This window comes from Etheostoma cragini, chromosome 1, assembly GCF_013103735.1.
Source record: "Etheostoma cragini isolate CJK2018 chromosome 1, CSU_Ecrag_1.0, whole genome shotgun sequence".
Taxonomy (NCBI): domain Eukaryota; kingdom Metazoa; phylum Chordata; class Actinopteri; order Perciformes; family Percidae; genus Etheostoma; species Etheostoma cragini.
This window is the reverse complement of record NC_048407.1, coordinates 24,794,856-24,813,952: the sequence shown is the minus strand read 5'-3', so window position 1 is coordinate 24,813,952 and position 19,097 is coordinate 24,794,856. Positions and strand designations below refer to the sequence as shown.

The following is a 19,097-nucleotide window of genomic DNA, read 5'->3' as shown; positions in this document are numbered from 1 at the left end:
TCTGATAACCAGCCTGTCACTGCTGATCACTATATTATATCATACACTAACATCCTGTCCCAAAAGGAAATCCATTAAGCAGGAACAGAGAAATGTGATCGTGCCTTTAACTCATCTCCTTGGTGTGATTGCCCTAAACTGACATATCTGTTATTAAACCAGTTATTGTTCAGTTCCATGATGTTCAATTCATTTTAAAAATGTATGTATATATGACATGGGATATCTTTACAGTACAATGCCGCAGTACCACCTTTAATATGAACAGTTACCTCAAAACCAACCTTTGATTACTGTATGTTATTCGTTTTATTAAGACATGCCAATGCAACCACAAAGTAGAAATCACGATCTAAGAAAGAAAACAAGTCGATTATGAAAACGTGTTCAAAAACTGTACATTTGCTAACGGAACATTATTACAACTGAAATTCTCCTGCGAGTAAATTCATTTTGATGGAGTTTTCAAAGAAACTTCTTTGACTGCATGGACTATGTCCTTCTTATCTTCCAAAAATATCTCACCAGTCTTTAAACTACCTCAACCAACTGGTTTATTCTGCAGATCTGACTTATAGTATCTCATGAGTCTTTGAGTGATGGGCAAGCCTTAGATACCAGCCAACCATATTGACTGACTGGTTTCATGATTACTGCTGCCTTGACTTTTTCCCTGAAAAGACTGAATAAAGCAATAAGTGTAGAGTAAATACAGAACCACTGGGTGTCTTTGCTGCTCAATCATCAGCCAAAATGGGACCCGATGCTGGCCAATGCCAGCGAGCAGGAGTATGACTGCAGGGCATAAGAGGAGAGTTTTTCTTTATTTGGGCTTAAGGCTAAACATGCTAAATGCAATTTTATACACAATTCCCCACTGTGCCAGACATCTTTTGGGATAAAATAAATAAAGAAAGCATGTTGAGCACAGAGAACAAATCTGAACAACATTTTCATACCAAAACCCCTCATGGATGCTCATGTATACCTGCAGCTACACATACAGTACACTTGTACTTTGCTCATGTTTATCCTGTTTCTTTCTTGTCTGAAATCTTTTCAAATGAAACAGTTTCCACATCTCATTTATAGTTCAGCAGCAACATGTTGGTCTGGGCTACGCTGTGCAGAAATGGTTTTGCTTTACATCAAGTCGAGGCTTTGCTGTATTTTTGACCGTGTTCCTTGGTGGATGATACTATTTCCAATTTATTTAGCCACGCTTTGTTTGAGAGGGCACTCAAAATAAAGTGTTGGATGGTTTTATTTTATTTTTTGAGTTCTTCCTCCATCTCTGTGTATCTTTCTCAACTCGTACACAGCAAAGTGCTGTAGCGAGCATGACTTTGTCTCTGATCATTTAATATACAGCCCGGGTCCTCTGTGCTCTCCACTGTGTGTGTTTGTGTTCTGTTTGAGTCCTCTCTGCTCTGCCAAAGAAATTCAGCCCAACTGAGTTCCTTCAATTCATTACACCCCCCCTCCCCCCACGTACCCTGCTAAAACAAGCAGAAGTGGGACTTGTTTACTGTGAGACAATACAAAACAGACTTAATAAACAATCTGATTCAGCAAATAAGTATTGCTATTCATGCTATTCCGTGGATGCTGTGCGTCTTATGAATTGGTTATTAACCCAATAGAGCCGGTGAGGAATATGTACGGCTAAATGATGTTTTGTCTTTCTCTTCCACTCTCCTGTTTTCTGGCCATATTCCTAATTCAGTACAGATGCTATCTTTCATATTTGTTTGCTAACTACTGTACAGAATTTGTAGGCTATATTTAAGACATGATTTTAGTGGCACTAGAGCGGGATTACCCACATCGGTATGGTCTCTCTGGGGACGCTGAATGTCTCTATTAAGTTTCATAACAATCCATCCAGTAGAGATATTTCATCCTGAACAAAAGTGGTGGACCATCCGGGGTGGCTCAGAAAAAAAGAGGTTTTACTGTTGTAACAACATAGGCATTCATTGATGAAGTGTATTCAAGAAGTGTATTCAAGAAATAATCTTGTTTCCCCTTTTCAGGAAGAGATGAAGAGTATATTGAAAGATGTATTGCTTTTTGGAGATTTTATACAGCATACCCCTGTGCTTCAGGTAAGAATGATCTTTTTAATATCACCTCCAGCTGTTTTTACCTATACACAACATTTCCCTCAATGAATTTGTACAGACCACCCAATTCAGAAACTCACAGAGAGAGGGTATAGTATCATTAGAACTTTAATGCAGTTTTGTTTTGTTTTCTCTGTCCACAAAAACGTATTTGTCTCCTTCCAAAGAGAGCCACACAAAGTCTTGCTAGGCACTAAAATAAATTTAATATTTGCACTTTCATGCACTAACTCAAACTTTGGGGTCTTGCTAGAAACCCAATTCCTTGTCAGAGTGTAGTCTCCTTCACCTCTGTCATTGATGGAATTTTATTACTGCAGTTCAACAGCAGAGGCGGTAAAAGACAGGTATTTTATTAAAGTGACAGACAGGAGGAAGATGCTGGTAGTATTATAATGCTTCTCTATGAAATGCAAGTCAGGTTTAGCTAGGGCTGTGCTCTTGAAGATGAACTCTTCCCTAATACGTTATTGAGAAAAGGACTTGAAAAACAGAGAAGGAGAGAGAAACAGAGAAAGCATGAGGCCAAGAGAGAGCCAGTACTCTGGAAAGAGACTGTCAGACCAGAACATGCAAGGAGGCAGAGCTGAGACAGAGAGACAAGGAGCCCACACAAACAGTTTTTACCAGATCTACTTTTTGTTTCCTCTGTGGTTGTCTTTCTCGTCATCACACATGCTATAGCTTAGCTGTTGAACTTTTCCAAGAACTTTTCAATAACAGCTTAAAGATAAGCCAGTCACATTGGTGATTGTATTAACTGTTATCTAGCTGTAAGCACCATTAGAGAGCAAACATACTTATTGCAATGTTCTCTATCTGTTCCATGCTGATGCAGACTACACAATTTACACTGATTGTGCCTGTTTGTGTGTGTGTGTGTGTGTGTGTGTGTGAGCACATTTATGCAGAGTGTGTGCAAACACAGTAACAGATAAGCCGACGATTCGGCGAGAGTGGGCATGAGACTAATTGGCCAGTAATAAAACCCCTGGCTTAATTACTCACACAGACTTTTAGCTTGTCTTAAGCAGAAATCAGAGTAGGCTACTGGAATAATCTGCACAAGGTCAACCATGTACCATAGCAACTCTGCAGTTAGACCACAGAACATTATCTATCTATCTATCTTTCTATCTATCTATCTATCTATCTATCTTTCTATCTATCTATCTATCTATCTATCTATCTATCTATCTATCTATCTATCTATCTATCTATCTATCTATCTATCTATATATATGTCTGTCTGTCTGTCTGTCTATCTATCTATCTATCCATCTATGTAACTGGATGTCTCTATAGACGTTGTTAAAGCAGTATAGAGTGACGGCAAGGTTGAAAAGTGGCTGATTAGGGCTGGGGGAAAAGTGGCTACTAGTACATTGGCATAAGCAGATCCCCTAGCAGATTATGCCGCTCACTACAGCGGCATGTGCCAGTCGTCAGAGTGATGTGCCGCTTGTGTTCAACCCGTAGACACGGTTATCTAACGGCAGATAGTACTGGTAGGTCACTGTCAGTGATCAACAATAGAGTCATTTCAGATGTCCTGTAATTGATTATTTTTGGCATGTTTAATAGTAATACGTACTCACACATTACATCATATAATTATATTCATAATATAATTAGCTGAGAGTAGCTATATTAAGTTTTTTATGAGGCTTTATGAAATAACTTTACGGTTTGTCACTTATAGTGATCTACAACTTCCACCTGCCATTGGTGTGTGCCAGTGGAACACAAGCAGCACACCACTACAACAGTAGCACATGCCGCTGGAGTAAGCGACGTAAAGTGCCAGGGCATTTGCATATACTGCTGTACAACAAGTGACATATCATCAGTCACTTTTCAATTTCAGCACTAATGGCTACAAGAGTCTAATTTTTTTTACTCACTTGTAAGGTTGGTATGTATAGCATGTTAATGTACATATTGTTGACACTCTCCTTTAAAGCCTCATTTTGACAAAATCACTTTTTTCTGGGATTTGGGGTGTTATTTTGTGTCTCTGGTTCTTCCACACGCGTACAAACTTGGAAAAAACAAACGTCCAAAATCTCCACGGCTTTGTACGTAACTAGCCGAGAAGAGGTGGCTGACCATGCTAGCTTGTTCTCAAAGACAAAACACTGCTACAACACACAAGCTCACCATAATCTAAAAAATAACTACTTTAATGCCCCTGTTCTGCAGTAATTCCACAAGTGCGTCCTCTTTTAAAAGAAGTCTCATGGCTAATCCTGCCTTGTATTGACCAAAGTTGGAAAAACAGTAGTTAACAAAAGCAGTAAAGAAGCGAGATGTCTCACTCTGTAGCTAAAACAGAGACATAAACACACAGGGTGAAAACAGTAACACATTTTTAAATGAAACTATGTAAACCTATTCTTCTAGGTTCTACCTACTCCTGAAATAATATGTGTCTCTTCAGTTGCTAAATGGTCCAGTATGTCCCCAGCTAGTCTGTAACTTTTTCTGTCTTTTGTATGGTGTTTAGCCGGTGTACATTGGGATAATCTGAGTCTTTTTGCGGAAAAACGCTTCTTGCTATGACTGGAATGAATGTTGGATGGAGTGGTGAGAACCAAAATACTAAGTTGCTTGTCTTTGTGTTATACTCTGTTAAAGAGAAATGCCAATTACTAACATGTGACACGTCAAACAAGGTAGGCCAACTCTCCTTGATCTCTTTGATGCTCAGATGACGACTGACAACATTGTCTTCTATGCACAAATTAACTCCTTGATGGTCGTGCTATCTCTCTTATCTCTCAATACAGACATAAGATGTAATCGCCGTTGCTGTCGGTGTTCAATGCTTCCCGAAGGATAGTGTGGGAGATAAATACCTTCTCCGTTCTGTGCTTTTTTGACATTTTGTGATGGTTTCCTCTCACCAGGCCTTTGTTTTTGAGAGAGTTGCATGTAACTTCAGGAAATCTAAGATTTCTGAGGGTCAAACTGTAATTTCCCATCTTGTACTTTAGGTTATACAGCCATCCGTCCAACCATTGCGTCATCATCCATCCATAGTGTTTCTGGCGGTAGTGTTTAATAAGCCCCCCTTTGATGATGCGACAAATGTACAGCACTTACACTGCCATTCCATGAGCTGTTACCTTAAAGAGTAATAAAACCAGGGAGTCTCACTGGATAGGGTCCTGTGAGGCTCTACCCTTTCCACTGTGACCTAAGTGCGAATAAGGCCGGCTGTCCTTGTTTGGTTTCCTCTAATCTTTCGCACACATGCCTTACTTTTGCTCCTGTCTCACTGTCAAGTTAAGCATATATCAAAAAAAAGAGATACAAACCTTTATTGCCTTAGAAGTTGAAAAACTATACAAAAAATAAATAAAAAATACTAACTCACCACACATTTTCTTGATCAGCTGTTTTCTATCTGAAAAACCCATTTAAGTTTAGTTTGAGATTTTACACAAAGATTGCTGTTTGATATTCTCTCATGAAGTTGATACAGTTAACCCAAATACTCATAATAATAAAGGTCAATATTTTTTGAAACAAGAATACCTTAATTTAACTCTTACATTTACAAGTCCCTTCAATTATTTTTTGGATTGTTCAGTAGTGATGATTAATGTGACCGTGTCATTACAGGTCTCCCTGAAAAATCAATCAGACAGCTTCAGCCGATCAAAACGCCGCTGCTCGAGTCCTCACTAAGACCAAGGAGGTGGGTCATATCACTCCAGTTCTAAAGTCTTTACACTGGCTTCCTATTTCTAAAATGATTAATTTAAAAATACTATTGGTTTAGAAAGCACTGAATGGTTTAGGGCCCAAATACATTTTGGATTTGCTGCTACTTTGTCAACCACCTAGATCTCTCGGGTCATGGACGGGTCTGCTTTCTATCCCCAGAATCAGAACTAAATGTGGCGAAGCAACATTTCGTTTTTATGCTCCAAATATCTGGAACAAACTCCCAGAAAACTACAAGTTTGCTTGCATCTCTCAGTTCCTTTAAATTAAGGCAAAATGTTTTTTGTCATTTATTAAATCAAATGATGATTTATCGCATACACTGCACTGTAACTTTAACTATTAACTGTTATTGTTTGTCTTTTTCTATTTTAACCTGGTTTAGTTGACCATTCTATTTAATGACTGTTTTTAATTGTTTTTAAATGTCCTTTTGTGATATTTTATGTCAAAAGCTTTAAATTGTCTTGTTCATCCTTGTCATACATGTCAACCAAGGGCACAGTGGTGTTACATGTAGGTACTAGGGCGGACATCCAAAGTGGAGGATTTTCCTGTTGAATAAAATATGTGTATGTTTAAATAAAAAAATAAAAAACAATACTGTTGCTCACAGTTTGCACACATATGAAGGTCACTCTTTATTTTTGCATTTGTAGTCATCCATTACCACAATATATATTTTATTCTAAGTTCTTGCTAATAACAGTGAGATGAATCAGTTAAAGACCTACCTTTTTAAACAGGCCTTCGGTTGTCACGTCTGCTTTTATTTAAAAAAAATATTTTTATGTATCAATTTGTGTGTGTAGTGATTGTGTTCTGTTTCTTCATATGTATCATTTTATATATTTTATGTAAAGCACTTTGTGATCTTTAACCGTGAAAAGCGTTCTATGAATACATTTTCCTTACTTACTCACTCCAGTATAATGGAAGAATTACTCTTAAATAAATTACGGGAGTGCAAAATAATGAATCTGGCCTGTGTCCCAGTTTCACTGATGTGAGTTCAGCAGTCTACTGGGTGATTTATGTAAGAGTGCCCTGTACGGAACTGTTACGGGGCACCTTGTGAACTTAAATATTTTGAATTTTTCTACAAAAAAGCACTTGGTATGATCAACTCAGAATTTGATGTCCATGAATCTTTTCAAAAACAAATTTCTGCTAAATAGTCCCGATAAACTGGTTGTAGCCTGCAATAGATCCTTCCTCCCACTGCTGCAATTCCACTCATAATAATAAAGAACTTATCTATTGCATCGCTGGGAATCTGTACAGTACTATTTGTTAAACATCTTTTGATATTCTCCCATGTCTAAAGTGACTACAGGTAATGATAAAAGCAGAGTAAAAACATTTTGGATAATTTAGGTGGATACACATTTCAGGATTAATGTGCCATGCACTGCTTGTCCTGGTTTACAAAGGCTATTTTCAACAGAAGAAATGTTCACTAGCAAGGACCGCCCCAACGATGTGTTAAATATTTTAATGAACATTATGAATGTGCAGATAGATGAATAGATGTGCATGTCGTCTGATGGCTTGTGTGGGAAGATCTATGATGACCGGGTGGAAGAGACGTGCGGAAATTGATGTCTGATAAACTGGGATGACAAGAAGGATTAAATAAGGATGAAGTCAGTGCAAATTCTGAACACCTCAAAAAGCCAAAAAGCGTAAGCACAACATGGATTCAAAAGTTAAGTCGATTGATGGAGACATGTACCCTGAACACAGAGAATGGATGCAGAGGCTGAGGAGGTTGGAAGTGAGAAGTGAAGCCTCTAACAGTGAAAGTGGGTTCCCGTTTTTGCAAGCCTTTAATTAACATTGTAATATGGGAATGAGCACCAGAAGGACATTTAAGCCCGGTGACTATTTTGACGATGTGCCCAGATGTGCCCAGCCACCAGTTGTGGTGGCTGGGCACATTGAGATCCAGCACTGGACTTTGGACAGAGAGTCGACTGAATCCACAGATTAACGGAGAGAATTTGCTGGTGTAAAGCAGGGGAGGCCGGTGAAGGGTGACGCATAAACAAAATTGGCAGGCGGGGTCGCAACGGAGGCTTAGTAGAGCCGGAACAATGCAGTTTTATTGTCGTTGCGGCGGAAGGGAATGCCCTGCGCCTCTACGGGGAGGAAGGATGATGACGAGGAGAGGGTAGACGCTGACCCCCGCGGCATTCATTTCCCAACCTTGCAGATGGAGGGCCTGATGCCACGGGCACACAAACTTTTTTTTAATAATACTAATTATCATAGTTTTTACAACAGTGACCCAGAACTTCTCCAATAATTTCAGAGCGATTCAAAATGCTTCTTTGACCCTGGGAGATGGCTACTATGTAAAGGAAGGCTTTATCCTTATGTTCTTATAAAATAATCCAGAGAGTGTTTGGTAAATCAAAAACAGACTTGTCTTGCATCTTCCATTGACTGACAGTTGCTGAGAGTGGATGGACGGTGTGGCCTTAACAACACAAATGCAAAAGCTGCAATAGATTACAAAATATAAATTACCAGCAGAACATGGTCTATGACATTCACAAATCTGGTGATTTTTGTGAGTTTTAAGATGTCTGAAATACAGTGACTGTAGCAGTGGGATGTAGTTTACTGTATTTAAAATGTCAAGCTCTTATTCATTGCAGATTAACCTTGGACAACACTGATCAAATTGTAAAAAGGATTGGTATTGTCTTGTTAATCCAAATATGATTAAACCTGCTTCCAGTATTGCACCCGCTTTTCCCTCTGTTGTTCTTAGTCAGAATGTTCCTGCTTGACCTTGCTTATGCTGCACAGACCAATCAATAGCTGTGATTATTACAGCAATGTGACACACTTTAATTCCAGCTAGATGCCAAGAGGCATCAGTATTTATGAGGACAGGTCATACTCCTTGGTATTTTCCAATCTGAAAAAAATATTGTGGTTATTACATAACCCTCTTTTGTTGTTCCAGCTACCTCCTTCCCCATCTACCACATGGCAACGACTGACTTACAGAATTAAGCTTGACATAGACTTGTGAATTATCACATGATAAGAATAAGAGTCTACAGCCCCGCTGTGTGAGGCTTTAGGCACAGCAGTACTGACATCAGCATGGTAACGTAACAGTGCTAATATTGGATGTTTGGCAGATTTCACACAAAGTACAGTACAGTTGATTGGAATCTTATTAGTTGTTTCAGTATTTATGGCCATATACAAAATATTACATTAGACATAATGTTGGCACTAAATGAAAAGTTAAGATAATTAAGTTATTGCAATTCATCTTGAGAGGGGTATACAGTACATGTATGTACCAAAAGCCATAGCAATCCAACAGGTGAGACACAAAGTTATAAAAAGGATGTATTGTCTGGGAACCAAAACATCTGTACAAAATTGTTTGCCAATCTTAAGGCATTTAACGGGTAAGGGACACACCTGATGATAGCACTAGATGAAATGTCAGGCCATCATGGAAGGATCATGCCATATCACTGAAGCTCAAATGTCGGTCATGTCATGCTAGAACATTTTCAAGATTGTGGAGAGTCTGCAGAAAGTCAGCATTTGCTATCTTGTGTAAGGGAGTTTGCGTGATTTTAATCTTGGTTGTCCAACATGTCTGAGGCTTGATTACCTATTCAAGCTACAGGCATGTGTAATAATGAAGATTATATGACTACTGTTTAATATTTAAACTGATATTGGGACCAATGTAACCATGAGGTTTAATTTGTAGAAATCAGTGGTTGATTTTGAGGCTTTCAGGGGTCAGCCAGGAGCTTTTAAAGTCTACTAGAATGTTTGCAGCTTTTACAAATATAGATTAACATATAGTGTGCAGTAATATGTATTGAGACAGTTAGTTAATGTTCATCAACAAACTTGTCATGATCAATCCTGCCAATTAACATTTTTCTTCTAAAATAAGTGGCAGAAATGACCTTTATTAGATATGCAGGTCATTGGTTAATATTAAATCGTTCTCATGAGACCCTGAAACATTTATCAGAACAATTCAACATTTTACCTTCAGATTTCTGCCACGGAGGAGGCATTTAAAGAAACCACAGAAGAGCAACGTTTGATGAATAATGTAAAGAGGACAGTTGTAACAATATTGTGTTTTTCCTTCCCTCTATACTCAGTGCATCGAGGATGAAGCACATACGATCTCCAGTGGCTGAATATAAACCAAATGGAATTCACTCTTCAAGCGTAACAGAAACATTTTCAGTAAATTTATCACACTTTTGACAGCAATGCACGTGGTAAGGTTTGTGTTTAACACAAAGCTAATCCATGAGATGCCGTAGCTTACTCTGGAGGAAAAGTAACTAACGGAGGGAGGAAATAAAGACCTGAAGTGCTGTGCTGTATGTCCACACATTGACATGTAAGCACTTGGTATTATTAGAATTGTAGAATTTACTATCTTATTAGAACCTTCCCTCTGGTTTAGATCCCACTTGTGGCTCCATGTTTACAAACTCATATGAAGAAGTCAAGTTGTTTTTCTATATTGGAACTGACCCCATATATTTCTACAATACTAAATATGGGTGTAAGTATTTAGGAGACGATGCACAAGAAAGATAGATATTTCCATGATCTACTGTGCATCCACAAAGAAAATTCATCGAGATTCTTAAAATATTAAAAACAAATAAGAGCAAGGAGATAATATATAACAAATAGTTGACACTTCATAAGTCGATTGTTCTTTGTAAGCCTTCCTAGTGAAATGATAAGATAGAGATAGTTGGTTTGTCCAACAACAGAAGTGTAGGCATAAAAATGACTTGGGTAGGATTTAGAAAAAGATTGTGGTTTGGGTTAAAATAATTTGTTAAAGCTTTAGTGCGTAACTTTTTTATATTGATGAAAAACAGTTACATTTAAACCATTGACAAATGAGATGATTCAAAGTCATTTAGATTATTGGCTCCACAAAACTCTTCTATTATTTCTCAGTATGGCTATGTTCAGAAAATTATTTAGTTTTGCAGCAGAAAATTAATCAAAGATAATTACCTCTTCTAAAATCCTGTTTTTTTCATGTTTTCTTTAATCATCCGTGTTACAAGTAACTGTGTCATATATATATCTATATATATATATATATAGATATATATATATAAATATTTATACTGTATATACCATACTAGGACATTTTTTTAACATACTATACCATTACTTTTTTGTCACTTTTTTCAACAAACTGTACCATGACTATGATTCCAATTCTTTGGTGGCGCAGTAAGTAGTCATTGCAGACTCTTACCAAGGTTCAAGACCCTGTCCAGGCCATATGACATACATGACATACTATACTAAGACCTTTTCGATATACTTCACATACCATGACTATTTCTTTTTTTAAAGTTTTCAACATGCTATACTATGTCTTTTATCACTTTTTTGACATAATCATACCACTTTTTTTAATTATTACCATCTGCTATAGCAATGGGGGGCTGACACTAAGAGATACTTGGATAAATATGCACCAAACAAGCCACTTTGAAATGTTCAGGATACAATCAGGAATGCAAAAGAACACCCCCCCTGACTAAAAAATGTTGGGTGACCCTCCCTTCAATAAAGAATAAAAAAACATGAACCTGCCCTATTTTCCTCCAGTTGCTCATTCCATAAATACCGGTCACAGAATTAAACCTGAACTTCGATATGGATAGTTGCTGGGTTGAGCCAAACATGATAGGTTTTTTTCAGAAGCAAAGCTTGGACCTATTAATTAGGAACCCAGGTAATCTTTGTATCTACAGGCGCAGCAGAAAAGCCTTTCTCCCTTCTTTGTGAGTGCGAGACAACTGTAGTCACAGGCCTCGGTAAGAAATCCCACATCCCCAGTGTCAAAGACAACAAATGAATAAGAACAGTGCAGCTCTGAACCATTCAGCTCAAACCCCTCCACCCCATGCTCCACGAAGAGGCTGCTCAGAGTAGAAAGCACACATTAATTAGACTTCTATTATCTGTACATCTCTGCTTCGCTCAATTGAGAGGGAAAGGAGAGAGTGAAAAGAGGAAAAGAGCTGTTTATAAGAACCGGCCTCTCACATCTGCACATAAGCAGACACCAGTTAATTATTTATCTTCCCGTTTTTCTTTTTTCCCCAATTTAGCTATGCCTTATAGATAAATATATATGTATGTATATATGATCAAACATAAATGTAAGAAAGAAGGCTGGAGCTTATGTCTATATGTGTGATAGAGGTAGAGCAGCCATGTCTCAGCTGGACCTTGCATGTTATTCTGAGAGGAAAAAGCTCTCTTGCCAGACGTCGAAGGTCAAAACTTGCAACAACAAAAAATATCGGAAAACCTCATATGACACCTATCACTTTTCCCAGGTCTCCAGACTGAAGGAAGCAAGCTTAACAGGAACAGCTTGTTACAAGAAGGTCAAAACCAACACAGGTTCTTATTCGTTCTGTGTATTTCTGGCCTGTATCTATTTTAGTAGTAACAACATAAATTAGAGACGGTGACAGAAGATAAACGAGAAGAGGCAGAGGGGGCCAGACATAAACAAAAGGGAAGAACCAGTAAGTAACTGCAAAACACATTAAGAGACAGTGATAATGTCAGTGCAAGTGAGAAGATAATTAAATCCGATTACTGTTTTCGCTGTCATGGTATGACTTTGTGGTGACATCGAGTGCTGTAAGATGGGAGAGAGCCATACGTTCTATTTGCAGTACACACATTTCACAAATTAGTCATGCATGAGCTAGCGGCCTTGGCAGTAAAGTCATTAGCGAGCAAGTGCTGGAATTTGTTTAACAGTTTATTCATTGCTGAGGATTCTCATTAATTTCTGCGTATGTTGTTCTATTCCATCAACTCTGAATGGGTAGCACGAGGGTCACGTAAAGACAAAATACATGAAAACAAAACTTTTAAAGAATTGCCTCATCAAAAAAATATTATATAATAATACATTCTACATCAAAACACCAGTGAAGATTCTTGGTCAATACTTTTACTGAAAAGTTAACAGACCCAGCCAAGAAATAGTCTAGTACATAACCCTTTGGAAAATTGCCACCTGTCGCTTTCACGCTTTAGTTTTTTTTTTACAGATTATGAATGTGTTTATTAGTGAGCTTTAGTTGTGCTAGTAGGCTGAATGTGTTGCTTTTGGACCGAGGCAGGCCAGCTGTTTCCCATGTCTCCAGTGTTAATGCTAATTTAATGATGCTGGCTGTAGCTTCATATTTATTGCACATGAGAGTAATCTTCTCATTTAACTCTCCACCAGAGAAGGAATATGCATATTACCCAAATGTATATTCTTGTTTTCATAGAAGAATAACTAAAACATTTAGTTTTTCTTAATGTTTATTTATACCTTTCAGAGTCATATTTCAAATATATTTTTCCTCTAAAATACTTCAGTACATGACAGAGACATACAACACCCAGAACTGTTTGATACCCCTCTCCCTTTTCTTCCCATTAAAGGTGCATTTCACATCTTTTGCCTTAAAACCTGACAGTCAGCATGTGAACTATTACTGTGACCGACGCACTGTTTCCCAAAACTTACTTAATGTGAAGACAATGCTTGTCACAGTGAGTTACAATAGTCAGGTGTGTTCTACAAAACAATTCATAAGGTTTTTAAGGTGTATCACTTTTAAGCTGCTTGGTTGAACAGTTGATGCCACAGCACAGAAACAATGCCATGTGTATTAGTCAAATGTCAAACGTCCACTGGAGCACTGGGATACAGTTACTTGTGGACTTGCAAGGTGTTAGCCAGACGTTGATCAGAAGGTAACATTTTTAATTACTTTTTGGGAAGAACATATTCAATTTAACATCATATTCTTTTCATTTTAACCCTTTTTGGGAAATCAGGGCAAGGGTCACAGTGTTTTTTCAGAAAGGTCCTTCCAATCTTTAAACCAAGGCTTTTATCTCCTTATAAGGTTTTAGGTGATATTACAGGGAAGCATTACCCAGCACTTTTCTTTTTACATTATCTTATGTCCCACAAAAAAATGAATTAACTTTTGAAAATACACCTCCATTTTGCAAGAAGGAATACAAACTCTATTGCCGCACAGTTGCTCAGTGTATTGGCAGCTTTTGCAGTTAAGAAGGGAACAGAGGCTGAGTAGTTCCATGCCAATTCCAATCAGGTCAAGACAGTCCATATAGTAAACTGAAGGTGGGCGTTAACAGTCAGTTCGTCCTTCCAGTTGTTGTTATCTATCAATGTGTGTACTCTATGAGTACATGTGTTCAGCTCTACTCTGTAAACAGATGAACGAGCATGTTGCTCACAGCAAGAGGAAATGGCCACGTTGCTCACGTTTAGTGGACTCAAACAAGATCCAAACATTCTGTAGTTTTTGAGAACTGCAATTGCAATTTTTGTTTTTATCACTAATTCATGTGGTAAACATTTAGCTAGTTGTCTTATATTTGGCTTGTCTTTATAAAAATCACTTAAAACTGGAATCCAAATGATCAAGTAAAATCTAGAGGGCCCTTTGGTGTACCTGTGAAAGTTTTTTGTTTGAAGTTGAGTTTGGTTCTATTTATTCAGTTTAGGATGAAATATGGTTTGATGGGTCTTCGGCCTCCTCTTCCAATCAAAATATCAGTAAAATGCATCACATTTTTTGTTGCATGCTAACTGAGAGTTGTGCTACACGTCTAACTGTGCTTAGCTACAGCACTGTATGACGATCAGCATGTTTAAGAGATTTGTTTGTTTGCTACCAAATCATGTCACTTAGGACAGATATGTTTTCATAATTGACAAATTGATTTATTTGCTTTTTTTTAACATAATTTAGTTGTTTTATACTCAAATAACAAATATTTCTTGAATTATGAGTGATGCTTTTAGCATGTGGTTTTATTATGGAAGATATATGCTGACTCATAGTGTATCTGTCCTAGATACGGCATGGGCAAAATTAAATGTTGACACAGGTGTGATTACACTCACTACACTTAATCATTGTAAAATGGCAATTTCTGCACTGTTTATGATGACTCAGAGTCAACTGTAGTGTGCCAGTTTGAAGACTTTTGTAGATTAATTTTTGTATAAAACAAAAACAAACTTTACTATATAATACAGAGTTGATGGATACAGGACAAGTTTTCTTCCCACTTTGCCACATATTCCAATACCACCTGGTAAAAACCGACACTTTCTTGCTTCACCCATCCACACAATGATACTGTTGATCGGTTGGATCAGTTGCACATGTGTATGTCATAATTTGAAATTTTGTTTCTATGTGGCTGAAATAATGCAATGTCTTTCACTTTAAACTTGAGCTATAAATTGTCATAAAAAGCCAAAACACAACCAAAGTGTGTCTATGCGTAAGATTGGGAAATAAAACAAAAATGTCACAGACAAAACGTCCTTTGATTTCCACAGTATTCTGTCTGTTAATTTGTATGTGTCGCATGTCCAAATGCAATCATGAAAATAGTAGTAGTCTTTTTAGTAGTAGTCTAGTCTTAATAGTAATAGTAGTCTTTCCCCTGTTACTACTGCCATTGAACTATGAGGCAATATAAGGAATGATTTGACAGTTAGCACGATGAAATGCCATGCACATCAATGCTTAACATTTCTAAAATATATTTAGCACTAGTACTGACCCATAATGATCTGCTTTAGTGCTGAATAATGCTCATGTTCTTTTACAACTTAAGCTGATTTAAATACCACATGTGGCCAATTCCTTAGCCACATAAGCCGGTAGAAACGGAGGTGTTGCAGTGAATGCCTAAAAGCAAGCACTTTTTTGCTATTTTGTGTTTTGGGAAAATAAAAGAGGCATTTTGAGTAGATTATAAAAGTAAATATAAATGAAAGTAATATTTTCAACTTCACTTCAGAGATTGCAGTGAACGAGATACATTTACAGGAAAGCATGTCACCCAAGTTTACTTCTAAAATAGTTTGTATCATTCAGGTGCAACCGACAATCAGGTGCACTCATTGTGCCAAAGTAAATTCATGATGGCAGAGATAAAGCAGGGAAATTGGAAGCTTGCTTACAGTTGGTTTAAAAGGACTTTCATGTTCTCATAATACACTTCTGTCAACAGATTTGTCCAACATGCCTTACACAGCTTTGTGTGAGCTGGACGCTGGTAATAATACCGTCTGATATTCTACACATACAGCTTAACATGAAAATTGCCACTTACACCAGAATGGGCAAGTCAAATAGGTAAATTATTGTTTGTTATGTACTATTTATGATTATCAAACCAGTAATACAATTTGTACCAACCACAATAAAGAAAACAAAAACTGACAAACAAGTGCAATGGTCAAATCAACATGACAAGACAAACAAAAAAATATGAAATGTTAACATGATTTACATGTAATGCATATGATTATGAAGCAAAATAGTATACGCAAGTAGATCAGTTACTGGAGAAGGGTGAATGTGGAGTTTTCTTGAGTTAAGTTAAAGCAAACATACTATATGTCCACTGGATGATTAAAATAGCTACAGCTTTAATTAAGGAACTTTCTGAATAGTGGATATACTGGTAATTATAAAATTAAAACTGACAAATGACGAGAAAAGTATGCATTACGATGTGTTTGGGACGGTTTATCTGCAGACTAAACTGCCATCTTATGCAATTATATACTATTGTATATAGATATGAGTATTGCTAAACTTTAACAATCCTATCTATGTGATCATGAATAACTGTTTACAATACAGACATTCAACGTTAATTAAACAATGACAAAGAATCTGATATGCAATCCACACTGCACACTCGCCCGACACTGACAATCTTCTCTGCCTTTCACGCTTGTGAAAGAAGTGTATGGGAAATTCATACATGACATTCAATAACCTGCAAACAAAGACGTATTCAACTGAACTCACTCCAGGCTCTTTTCTGCCCTCAAGTACCACACCATGTTTTTTCTCAATCTCAGTCTGGATGTGTGAGTCATGATGTCCAATGAGGTGTGTGTGTTTGTGTGTGTGTGTGTGTGTGTGTGTGTGTGTGTGTGTGTGTACGTGTGTGTGTGTGTACGTGTGTGTTCAGTATGTGCAAAGAAGATTTGAAGTTTCTATCCAGGCAGGTTGGGTCATCCTCGCATTTCCTTAATCTTGCTCAATTCAGGTTCTGGATCACAAATCATCTCCTGTTCTTCTCATAAATATTAATATAATACTTTATTACCCAGTGCCCCTGACCTTTTTAACGCCATAACCAAAACAAAACAAAAAGTAAAATATCAAAAACACTGAATAGGTCTGACAAATTGCAACTTCACACAATAAGTAGAATAAAACCCAAAAGAACAGCAGAGGTTGTATAAACATTGTGCTTCTTTAATTTCACTTTGTAAAGTCCCCCACTGTCCAAGTTGTGTTTAAGTTTAAACTTTGTTATATTTAATATATATAGAGATAAATGTACACGTATAATCCGCACTGAGGTTTGTCTCATGTGGCAAGCAGAGGGCAAGCAGAGACGCTATCCGGAGCACACACTTCTTTTCCTCTCCGTTTCTGGTTCATCCTTTACTCAGCTTCATTTGTTTATTCATTCATTCATTCATTCACAGGTTGCTTCTCTTTGCCTTTCTCTTTGTCCTTCAGTAGCTCCCAAGGTACTAGCGGTTGGGACTGAAGGGGTCTTTGTGAAAAAGAAAGATTTTTCCACTTTCTTGCTTTCTCTCTTTCACTTTGTCCCTGGAATCCCTGTTCCCTCGTTTTATTCCCTCAGGTCCTTTGTCATCTTTGGTAGAGTGTCTGACACTTTGGTGTGTCTGGGGAATAGGGTGGAGGGGCCGTTGAGGATTGTGGTTCAAGGGAATGGAGATACATGAGAGGGTGCATGTATGGATGGAAAAGGTTGATGACAAAGAGGAAAAGGTGACAAATTGACACGCTGCCATAGATAAAGTGAATCTAATCAGATTAATAGAGTGACAAAGCAGAGAATGTACTGTATAGTTCAACTGTCAAAGATCATTAAGTATGTTCACCTTAAATACAGTATGCACATTAGTTGGTTCTGGGGGGAAGTGTTCAAAGAAAGCGGAGGAAGAGAAACTAGACATAAGACTTTGTGTTACCATGTATCTTATCAAGAAGGATGAAATGGATGCATGAAGGATAGAACGCTTTGAGTGGAGAAGGAAAGACAGTTAGGGAGACAGGAACGCAGAGCAAAGGGCAGGGAGAAGGATAGAGAGAGAAGTATAAGAGCGTGAGTCAGGGCAGTGTCTGAAACTACAGACAGGTGGTGTTGCAGTGCTCATCATCTGTTGAGTAGCAACATGAAGCAGGAGAGGCCAAAGGTCAGCCAGCTGGCCAATGGGAGTGGGTTGGATCCACCAATCAGGACTATGGAAACAGTCAAAAAAACAAACAGGAATTCATACATAAAACACATACAGACACCTTGCTGCCAGATTTTGCTATTTTATCATGACTTTAAAAGATTATATAACAAAGACGTGTTTTTACTCTCTAGCCATTAATTCATTTTTTTTTTTAAATTATAAGTTGTTCTTCTAAGTAAATGTGTGAGTAAACCTTCTCAGAGTAAGACATGATGTTGGATTGTAATTCATTCAAAATTTGAAAACAATGTACACACTTTGACATTTAAACAATTGAATTAACAATTTAACATAGTTATTAATTCCTATTTATTTTACCAATGGTCTAACAATAGAAACATCTCTAAAACATACCTCTAGTTATCAAAGTAAAAATTACTTTTATTTTCTCTTACTAGATGTGTGTGTGTATATATATACACATATATATACACACACATATATGTTGCACACACAAAGCGCATTTTATCAATAAACTTGACATTACATTAACAGCAGGCTAACTAGATAACTGTACATGAATATATTTATCTTTTTGACCTAAGAAAAACGTGAGAAACCGTAAGGGAAGAAAGAAAGAGTTGAGAGGGAAAGAGGGGGAGAGAGACAAAACTAATAAAGAGGGGGTGGATGAATAAACATACTAAGAGAAACATTATTGCAAGTCTACACTTTGTCATGACAACTTCAAGATGTTAATGAGAAACAGAAGTTACAATGGATGTCATCACCACCGATATGTGATGGATTTTTTTTTTTTCTCCCTGCAGGTTGTAATTGTTTTTTGCACAGTTTGAAGATCCAGAACACACTTTTTTATATGT

The 19,097-nt window shown here is 37.4% G+C and overlaps 1 protein-coding gene across 2 annotated transcripts in view; it reads right to left on the bottom strand.

The window, feature by feature from the left end:
• Positions 1-16,122: 16,122 nt before the first annotated feature.
• Positions 16,123-19,097, bottom strand: part of LOC117945169 (MAM domain-containing glycosylphosphatidylinositol anchor protein 1) — a 166,944-nt gene continuing 163,969 nt past the window's right edge. For both annotated transcript variants that reach the window (XM_034872471.1, XM_034872480.1), the window contains exon 18: positions 16,123-18,274. In XM_034872471.1, the coding sequence (XP_034728362.1) occupies positions 18,189-18,274 (86 nt within the window). In that variant the 3' untranslated portion in view covers positions 16,123-18,188. The remainder of the gene's footprint in view (positions 18,275-19,097) is intronic.